Source organism: Acinonyx jubatus, chromosome B4 (assembly GCF_027475565.1).
Source record: "Acinonyx jubatus isolate Ajub_Pintada_27869175 chromosome B4, VMU_Ajub_asm_v1.0, whole genome shotgun sequence".
Lineage (NCBI taxonomy): Eukaryota > Metazoa > Chordata > Mammalia > Carnivora > Felidae > Acinonyx > Acinonyx jubatus.
Genome location: NC_069387.1, coordinates 44,421,037 through 44,432,086, shown reverse-complemented (window position 1 = coordinate 44,432,086; position 11,050 = coordinate 44,421,037). Strand labels below are relative to the sequence as shown.

General features: G+C 38.9%; 1 protein-coding gene across 1 annotated transcript; it reads left to right on the top strand.

Moving 5' to 3' along the window:
* Nucleotides 1-4,753: 4,753 nt before the first annotated feature.
* Nucleotides 4,754-5,876, top strand: LOC106965730 (putative taste receptor type 2 member 33). The gene is given in 2 exon segments (XM_027035551.2): nucleotides 4,754-5,300; nucleotides 5,302-5,876. Coding segments are annotated over 2 exon segments (894 nt in total). The 5' UTR covers nucleotides 4,754-4,899; the 3' UTR covers nucleotides 5,795-5,876.
* Nucleotides 5,877-11,050: the final 5,174 nt, after the last annotated feature.

Below are 11,050 nucleotides of genomic sequence, written 5' to 3'. Positions count from 1 at the left end.
TCAGTTAAGCATCCGACTTCAGCTCAGGTCATGATCTCACGGTTCGTGGGTTCGAGCCCCGTGTTGGGTTTTGTGCTGACAGCTCAGAGCCTGGGGCCTGCTTCAGAGTCTGTGTCTCCCTCTCTCTCTGCCCCTCCTCCCCTGCTCATGCTCTGTCTCTGTCTCTCAAAAATAAATAAATGTAAAAAAAAAATTAAAAAAAATTTAACTAAGAATTTTAGAAGATTTTCAAGCTGATATACTATAGAAAACAATTACCATTGATACACAAAACATTTCATAATTTCTACTCAATTTATTTGAACATGTCCTTTTACTTTTTTGTGTGTATTTTGACATGTGGACATAATCTTAGCTTATGTTGTCAGTAAACCAGTATAAGAATTATAGGAATTTAGAATGACAATCCCAAATCTCTGTAAAAAGTAAAACATACCCCACACTGACAAAGTGAGGTGAAAACATATGCCTGTCTTCAAATCAAAAGTATTGAGTCAGTCTGATCTGATGAAACAATCATTTGGATTATATAAACCTGGTTTCCTGTAGAAAAATGTTCCTGGGGGAACCTGGGCGGTTCAGTGGGTTAAGCGACTGACTCCTGATCTTGGCTCAGGTCATGATCGCACAGTTTGTGGGGTTGAGCCCCGTGAAGAGGTCAGCACTGACAGCACAGAGCCTGCTTGGGGTTCTCTCGCCCCCTCTTTCTGCCCCTCCCCCCACTTGGTTGTGCATGTGTGCTGTTTCTCTCAAAATAAATAAATAAATGTAAAATAAAATGCTCCTGAATTAGTTTTTGTTGAATAAATAAACATAAAAAAAATTTAAAAAAAACCATAAGTGTTACTTAAGCTCTGGAAAGTACTCAGAACCGTGCTCCTTTTGTAAGAGCATTTATCCAGAGGTAGGCAAAAATTTCATACTCATAACAACAAGACCCAGGATAGAATAAATATAGAACACAAAAATTCACCAGTGCAGATCTAAAATTCACTAATACAGACATTCTCCTTTCCAGAAGAAGAGAGATTCTTGCACAAACAGATGGATAAACAAAAAACTAGCAAACCAAATTGTGGAGCATTTCTCACCTGAAAGAAGAGAGATCTCTATCAAATAGACCAAAACACTAAATTCCGAGTCACTGTCAACTGTATTCATTTGTTATTGCTGTGCAACAGATGACCAGCAATTTAGTGGCTTACACCAAAAAAACCCCACATGTCTTATGTCACAGGTTTTTGGAGCGAGGCTTAGCTGTGTTCTTGGCTTCAGGATCTCACCAGCTTGAAATCATTTTGATGGTATTGCAACCTCATCTACGGGCTTGACCGGAGGAGAATCCACTTCCAAGTGCACTCAGGGTATTGGCAGAGTTCATTGCCTTGTGGCCCTTTCCATAGGCACTTTGTCACGTGGATGCTTACGTCTTTAAAGCCAGCAAGAGTCTCTCACTCAGGGGAGGTCCAGCCACTCTTTTAAAGCTTTACCTGATAGCATCAAGCCCATGATGGATCATCTCCCTTTTAATTAACTCAAAATCATTTGCTTTGGGAGCTTAAGTATCTGCAACACCTCTTCATGCTTGCCTTATTCTGCAAGCTAGAAGTAAGTCACAGCTCCTGCCCACTCTTAAGGGGAGAGAATTACACAGGGTGTGAACCTTGTGGGGAGCAAAAGTTTTCAATTTTGATGCAATTCAATTTATTAGTTTATTAATTTTATGAATTATGCTTTTGGTGTTGGGTCTAAGAAGTCTGCCTAATTCAAGTTTGCCAACCTTTTATGTTTTTTTTTTTTCTAATGTTTATAGTGGTTCCCCTTACATTCAGCTTCTACGATCAATTTTGAGTTAATTTTGTTATGATACGAAGATCAGGGCCCACATGTATCTCTATCAGTGTGGGCCTCTAATTGTCCCAACTTCATTTGTTGAAAACTAAAGAAAGATAATTCCTCCCATTGATTGCAAATTAATGCAACAGCCCCGCAGCCAGCCAGTCTTAAGGGTTAACTTGTTCCATGTTAACACCCTTCTTACTTACTGACTTAAGGCCCTTGATCTGTAAAAGAACTCATTTACTTTTTTTGAGATTTGCAGACCACTGGCCTTGAGGAGTGAAGGACCCGAACTTTCCCAGGCCACAGCAGCCAGCAAGTCTGTTTAAAGCTGCCTCAGCTTTCTGACTAGCTTAGCAAGGTTTTAGCAAAATGCTTTTCTTTCTTTAGATCATGCTGATGATTTTACTGACCTCCCTTTGTGTATCTGTAGACCTTGCCCTCCTTTGAGGAAAGAACAGAGTACTCCTGCACATCAACAAACAGGAACTGGACCCCCTTGCACAGCCCCTGAGCACTGAGATAACATTTGGAGCTGGCATCATCAAGTCTGCATGTAATCAAGAAATGTTGCAGGCCACTGCACTCCTTTTGCTGGTTAACTACCCTAAACCTGTTAAAAAAAAAAACCCCCCTGGGTCAGGCAGGAAACCTCCGAGTTGGTTTTTGGACAAGAGTCTGCCTTCTCCCCAGGTTGACGGCCTTCTGACTAAAGCGCATGTTCCTTTCTCGTCAAAAACTCTCCTCCTGAGTGATGGCCTTCCAAGCGACCGGCAGCCGAACTTGGGTTTGGTAACACATTGACCAGGAATGTCGATATTAGTCCGGACTCTCAGTTGTGTTTCATTGATATATATGTCTATCTGCATGTGAATATTACACTATCTTGATTAATACATGCTAGTAGCAAGCTTCGATACCAGGAACTGAAATCCTCCAGATTTGTTCTTTTTAAAAAAATCCTTTTGGCTCAGGGACGCCTGGGTGGTTCAGTCAGTTAAGCATCCGACTTTGGCTCAGATCATAAACTCGTGAATCATAAATTCGAGCCCTGCATCGGGTTCTGTGCTGACAGCTCAGAGCCTGGAGCCTGTTTCGGATTCTGTGTCTCCCTCTCTCTCTGCCCCTCCCCTGCTCATACTCTGTCTCTCTCTCTCTCAAAAAAAAATAAAACATTAAAAAAAAAATCCTTTCAGCTATTCTGGGCACTTTGCATTTCCATATACATTTTAGACATAGTCTTTCACTTTCTGGGAATAGAGCCTGCTAGGATTTGATAGGGATTTCACTGAATATATAGATCATCTCTTCACCTGAAAAGACTCTGCATCCCAGATCTCAGTTTGGGTGGTCTTCTCTTCTCGCACAGATTTGGGATGAATTTAAAACGTAATTTTGGCAATTTATTCTCCTTATCCTGCTTGTTAGAGGAGGACATCTTGCCTTTTCCAATCGGCTACATTCTACTCCTAAATGGAAGTTATCACAGGTTAGCTTTAAAGTATCAAATAACACGGGATCAGAGGACTAAGCAACAACCTTTCCTGCCCTTTCTGTACCAGACAGGCAGGATCGCAGGTAGTAGATAAACTCTTCACAAAGACTGCAGGGAGAGGGTCTCATTATTGTCCACATCTTACTGGTGATCATACAGAGGCAGAGAGTGGTTTTAAAGCAGTGTCCAAGTTCAGAGATACATGAAGCAGGCAATCTGGGTTTCTCATCCTGGCAGTCCAGCTCAAGATCTTCTGCTAGAAACAATTACTACTATTGGGGCACCTGGGTGGCTCAGTCGGTTAAGCGTCCGACTTCAGTTCAGGTCATGATCAGGTGGTCCGTGGGTTTGAGCCCCACGTCGGGCTCTGTGCTGAGAGCTCAGAGGCTGGAGCCTGCTTCCAATTCTGTGTTTCCCTCTCTCTGTCCCTCCCTCGCTCACACTTTGTGTCTGTCTCTCTCTCTCTCTCAAATAAATAAGCATTAAAAAAAATTAAAAACAATTACTATGAAAACTGAAACTGAATGAAATCCAGGGTAGAGGTTGATTTTAACATCTGTTAATCTTAAAAAAGAAGTCACGACAAATGAAACAAAATAAAAATGACTATTCACATATGAAAAAAGTCTGGAACTGGCAATGGAAAACATGCGTTCTTTTGAAATGCCCAAAACTATTTACAAAATCTTTGAATGTTTTAACTAAATATTAATACATATTAAATAGACTCAAAAGAGAGACTTTCTCAAAGACCTAAGCATGAAAGATATGTTTGATAGCTATTAATAAGGGGTTGAAAAAGCCTACAAGGGGGATTTGAACCAGGATGATCTCTGGACACTGACTTTACATTTTGGAAATTATAGAACAGTAATTCCGTCCATGAGATGCATATGTATTTGTGTGTGTGTGTGTGTGTGTGTGTGTGTGTGTGTGTGTGTGTTTATGAGCTTCTAAATAAATAAAGTGATATATAAGTATTAATTATCAGCAACCAGCTTCTGGAGAGAATTGTCTGTCTTTTCTGGATGCTTTTGATAGGAAAAGCTTGAATTTTTCCTATGTACATCTGGCATTAAAAAAGTAATAATAAGTCCATAGCACTGTAGACCGTAGCTATGACCCAGCTCCATTAAATAGCTTGTGGACATTCACTGTTTGTTCTACATACTGGAGTTTTAAATTTTACTATCTAACAACTACAGTTGGTAAACACAAATTATGGAAAAGTTAAACAAGGAAAAAGTTGCAAATAATATGTCCTTATTTGCATGTTAACAAATGTGAACCCAGCTTTCACCTCAACACCAGTTATGAAATAATCCAACCATGGCAAGGACACACAGTGTATGAGTGGGAGTCACTTTAGCCATTTGGGAATAACAAGGGTTTTCATCAGGACAGCACTGAGCTCATCTACTGGCCTACCCTGGTGCTTTCCTGCTTGACATTGGTCACAGAATTCAAAAGAAACGAGAACTTTACTGCACACTTAGGGATCAGGTGCACAACCAGCGACATCAGACATTAGACTTAGATTTTTTTGTTTGTTTTCCTTTCTAGACATGGTAACCGCGCTACCGAGCATTTTTTCCATCGTGGTAATAATAGAATTTCTCCTAGGAAATTTTGCCAATGGCTTCATAGCACTGGTGAACTTCATTGACTGGACCAAGAGACAAAAGATCTCCTCAGTTGATCACATTCTCGCTGCTCTGGCTGTCTCCAGAATTGGTTTGCTCTGGGTAATGATAATAAATTGGTATGCAACTTTGTTCAGTCCAGATTTCAAGAGCGTAGAAGTAAGAATTATTTTTCAAATTGCCTGAGCAGTAAGCAATCATTTTAGCATCTGGCTGGCTACTAGCCTCAGCATGTTTTATTTGTTCAAAATAGCCAACTTCTCCAGCCTTATTTTCCTTCGCCTCAAGTGGAGAGTTAAAAGCATAGTTCTTGTGATGCTGGTCCTTGTTCTTTTTGGTTTGTCATGTTGTGGTGGTGAGCGTACATGAGAAAGTGCAGACTGAGGTATATGAAGGAAACGGCACCAGGAAGACCAAATTGAGGGACATTTTACAGCTTTCAAATATGACTATATTCACACTAGCAAACTTCATACCCTTTGGTATGTCCCTGACGTCTTTTGTGCTGTTGATCTTTTCCCTCTGGAAACATCTCAAGAGGATGCAGCTCTCTGATAAGGGATCCCGAGATCCCAGCACCAAGGTCCACATAAGAGCCATGCAGACGGTGGTCTCCTTTCTCTTGTTCTTTGCCGGTTACTTCTTTACTCTGACGATCACAATTTGGAGTTCTAATTGGCTGCAGAACGAGTTCGGCTTCCTCCTTTGCCAGGTTATTGGAATCCTATATCCTTCAATCCACTTGTTGATGCTGATTCGGGGAAACAAGAAGCTAAGGCAGGCCTTTCTGTCATTTCTGTGGCAGCTGAAGTGCTGACTGAAAGAAACAAAGAGGAGCATCGTGTGTCTTCTAGGAAAACCAGTTGATGGAGTCCATAACATTTTATACTTCTTACCTCTTTTGGGGCGCCTGGGTGGCTCAGCCGGTTAGGCGTCTGACTTTGGCTCCGGTCATGATCTTGCGGTTCATAGGTTTGAGCCCTGCATCGGGCTCTGTGCTGATGTCTCAGAGCCTGGACCCTGCTTCGGATTCTGTGTCTCCCTCTCTCTGGCCCTCCCTTGCTCATGCTCTGTCTCTATCTCTCTCAAAATAAATAAACATTAAGAAAAAGTATACTTCTTACCTCTTTTTCTAATGAGTATATCATGGAGTAATTTCCAAAGGTTTACCTTAGAAAGCCTTTTATTTAAGCATATCACAAAAGTATATGCAGATGTGTTTGTGAAAAATATAAGAAAAATGATATGATTATCATTTCATTAGCTGATTTTTTCAGGTAAGCAATCTAATTATACAAAATATTGTAAGAAATTCCTCAGGATTATGAAGCAATGTGTATGTCATATACATATTCTATGTTATTATTTTCTGGTTTAAGAGTTTATAATCTATATTTATGCATTTTTAAGAATGACAACTTAATCTCAGGAAATAATTGCTCTTTTCCATTGTAATTAGATCCATGCATATGTACCACGGTGTGTTTAGATTCTATTGTTTGGATCTTCGGTCTTTTGGATGGTAATGATATTGGATTGTAAATCACAGATTGAGGATGAGTGTTTGGGGTAGGTATTATTCCATCATAAATTTGTCATGGTTAATAGAGAGCCATCAGAGCTTTATTAGAAAAAGATGCACACAATAAAATTCAAGAGTGACACTTATATTTAGAATAAATTTCACATATGTGTATAAGAAACAAAGCTAAAGAATATTAGATTAATACAAGTAGGTAACATCTCAGAGAAAAAATCAAGTTCTGCAGTAGGGATGAGAAAGAAAAAAATTATCGTGACTTGCTTTCAACGCTTCTATGTTCCCATATGCCACTAGGAAAGTCATTTCTTACGGTTTGTGAATTAAGAAGACCTTTTTGGAAGTTGAGGTCTGATCTCAAATTGTTCAGTTTTCGTCTTTGAATCTCTGAACTGCCAATTATTTTTTCCATCTTGCCACCTAAAAGTTTCTCTTAAGTTTCAAATAACAAGACTCAGCTGTTCCTTGTCTTAAAAATATGTTCATTATAAGAATAGTAAAAAAAATAATATGGGGGCACCTGGGTGGCTCAGTTAGTTAAGCATCTGACTCTCGGTTTCGGTTCAGGTCATGATCTCATCGTTTCGTTATTCGAGCCCTGCATCAGGCCCTGCGCTGACAGTGTGGAGCCTGCTTGGGATTCTGGCTCTCCCTCTCTCTCTGCCCCTCCCTTGCTCTCTCTCTCTTTCTCAAAACTAAATAAATGTTTAAAAATTATGATACATAATTATCCTTCTGCAAATACTAAAATAGTATTTATTATATGTGTGTAATAAATATCAGGAATATCTTCAATATTTGTTTTATTAGAATCTTGTGGAAATTGATGAAATAATGTGTGGAGATGTTATTAATAACAAATTCTGTTATAAGAAAGAAATGTGTAACCTTGTTCAGGAACTGAATTTACATGTCTGTAATAATTCTTGCATTATGAAATTTTAACATTATCAAAACTCCAATAAATTACTTCTGTATCTGATTTATTCATTTGTTTTTAATAATCTGTCTGCCCCAGTAAAATATGAACAATGTAATGTGTAGATCATGTCTATGATGTTTCCTGCTGACTCCTCAGGATATAAAGCTGGTCCATAGAATAGTTGCTCCAAATGATATGCGAATGACCAAAGAAATGGGTGAATAAAGCTATACTATGGCTGGAAAACCAATGAAAACAAAATCCACCCCAAAAATCTGCAGGATGCACGGATTTCTTGGTTCTGTTTCTTCACTATTCAGATCGTCTAAATGAAACTGCACACTTTCAGTTCCAATTTCTGTATTACACTGGGAAGACAAAATGCTGCCACAAATAGGCTCCAAACATAAAAGTGACTCATACATAATGCAGATTTAAATTGCTCTTTTCACAGTACTGATGTGTTTGAGGAGCTCTCTCTCTACAGTTATCCAGGGAATCAGACTGATCAAAAGGATTCCATCTTTAACATGTGGTTGGGATCGCCTTGGAGTCATCCCCATTCCTGACGGCCAGGATGAAAGGGGTGTATGGAGAATTGTTCACGGGGAGATTTTGTTGGGACGGGCCTGTAAACGATGCACTCCTGTGTAAATGATTTTCACTCCTACGACATTGTTCAGTTTTCGGTCACATTGCCGTAACCGTCTATAAGGGAGGCTGGGAAATATAGCCTCTCTATAGCCCAGAAGGCAGGTGAAATGGAGTTTAAGACATGTTGCAGGGCACTTAGTACCATTTCAACCCAAATAGCCAATAAGTTATCGTAAACAAACAGGTTCCTCCTCTAGAAGCATGGTGTAGCTTGCTTATGTCGCTTGGATAATTTATACATGCTCTTAGATCAGTCTCGAATATCCGTTCTTTTTTTCTATTTCTTCATACACCCTAAAGAGTTCAAGTTCAGCTAAATGTTTCTATCCTCATAACACCATAAATGATCATGCACTGTAGCATTTGCAGCTTCCTCGTGTATATTCCCAGTGCACGTTGCTTGTAACTTCCGATTTAGCTCTTACAATATTATGCACTAATTATTTATCGTTATTTGCTCTAGAACTTGGGTGTGCTCTTTGAACTATAAATAATTTTATTAAATTATTCCTCTAAATGATATTGAATCAGCAAACATACTTGATTGGTAGAAGGATCTTATTCAATGAGTGATGAATAATGACTGAGTTATATAAAATTTTTTTCTAGCAATTTCTATTCAAAATCTAAAATATTTGCATTCAGATGAATGGCTCAGGGAAGATGAAAGTAGAAATTAGTGGCAAATAATCTCTCTTCTATTTGCAACCTGACTTCATGCCTTGCATGTAGTCATTAACACAAATGGGCATTTTCAGCCAGTACCAACGAAAAGTGGACATTGATTAGCATTTACTCTGGGAATTAGATAGTAGCTGACTATAAATAATAAGAGGGTTATTTAGGAAGCTTTGTATCTCTTCCTAGAACTGTTTGGTTTAGCACCGGGATATGGTATCAATAGAGTGAACTTTGCGAAGATCTCTGAAACTATATCACATAGCAGAATTTTGGCTGTCCTTTCTGGAATAATAATGAAAATAGCCATAAATGGATGGCAACCTGCAACTGTCTAACTAGAAGCTGACAGTGAGGCACCACATCAGAAATATTTTCACGGAAATGTCAGTTGGAATCAGATTTCCTTTCTGATAGGGGCAGCAGAAGTCCTCTCAGGAATGCAGGGAGATGGGTTCATTGGATGGGCAAACGGCACTGAGTGGGTCACAAATGGGAAAGTCTTACCAGCTGATTTCATCCTTTCTAGCTTGGCTATCCTTACCAGCTACCAGAATCACTCAACAGTGGGTCACTGTTTGATTCATTTATGAGGGGGCTGTCTCCACATCCATATGTCACTGGTAAACTAGCTAAAGTGATTACTATTCTTTGGGCACTGATCACTTAGCTACCTGGTTTGCCACCTGCCTAAGCATTTCCTGCTTCCTTAAGTTAGCCAAGTTCGTCCCACTTCTTTTTCATCTGGCTGAAGTGGAGAGAGAACAGAATGGGTCTCGTGCTTTTCCTGGAGCCTTTGTTCTTGTAGTCTGGTAACCTCTTAATGCAGGATGAGTCGTGGTGAGTTGTGGTGGGTTGTGGATGAATACCCTTAAAGTACATGAACTTGGCATTAAGACATAAGGAAAACTTTCTGTCTTAAATGGCGTCTGCTTCCTAACTTGACCTAAGTTATCCCTTTCTCCTGTCCCTGACCCCCTTGTTCCTTTTATTTCCGTTCTTGGTGAGACACCGAGAATTTGCAGCTCAACCTGATGGGCTTGAGGGACTCCAGCAGAGGTCTGTCAAAGGGGCATGAAAATGGTGACAATCTTCTTCCTCCTCTTCATCATTTACTTATTCCCACTCGAACAGCAAGTTGGATCTTTCTTAAGGTGCACAGATATCAATCAGGCCAAGATGTTTGTCGTGGTGATTTCAACTATCTTTCCCTCAGGCCGCTCATTCTGATTCAGGGAAACAGTAAGCTGAGACAGATACCTGAGACTACTGTGGCATCTTAAATTCTCTCTGAGAAAACGAATACATTTAGCTTTATAGATAAGATTAAAAGCAGTTTCTGTATTCTAAGAGAAAATACCTTCACAGAAAGACCTAGTAGGTTCATTCTGAATTTCAACATTTCTTTGATCAGGTCCCTTCAGATGTGAAAAAGCACTGAAGTTTCCCTTACACCATGCTGTTACCTAATCCTATTTTCTCAAAGTGATCTGATAGAATGTTTGATTAAAGGAAATATCTCTGCACAGTAACACGTGCTGGTAACAAAAGATGCTTTGAGACACAAGGAAGAAATGTTATAAAACTATATAATGGAATGTTAACAAATGTATATCATAGGCAATGCAATATGAAGGGATATATGTAATCGCAGTCATAGGAAGGGAAAAGAATAACAAAATTTTTTGGACTTCAGATAAATTAAAAATTAGAATAGAAAAAGGATTATAAAATATAAAATGTTAATGTAAGCGTAATTATAGTTTATATAAATATAAAGGTATAAACATTAGTCTGATGTCACTAATTTTGGAAAGGGTCCGAAGCAATGGGATATTTCACACAGTATTCATAAGATTATAAACTGGAAACAACCACTTTGTGCGGTAGGGAGGAATTACGTAATCAAAGTGAAGATGCATTTCCTAAGACATAATAATCACACTTCGATTCAAAGCCCCATAATCTTTGGTACTTGTGCACCAGGGTATATATATATATATATATATATATATATATATATGCAAAAATATGCATATTACTATTTTTCTTAATAGCTGAAATTGAGAGGTCATACAAATGTCCATTATGACAAAATGGGTAAATAAATTATGGCATACTGATACAAGAGGATACTCTACAACAGGGAAAATGAACAAATTGGATCTATGATGTTTTGTAGCTGTTTTTTAGAGCAAAAAAAGACAGTCCTGAAAAGGTAAATTTGTAAAGCATAATACATATTCAGTGTAGTGTTTGGCTATGTTTGTATGTATGTA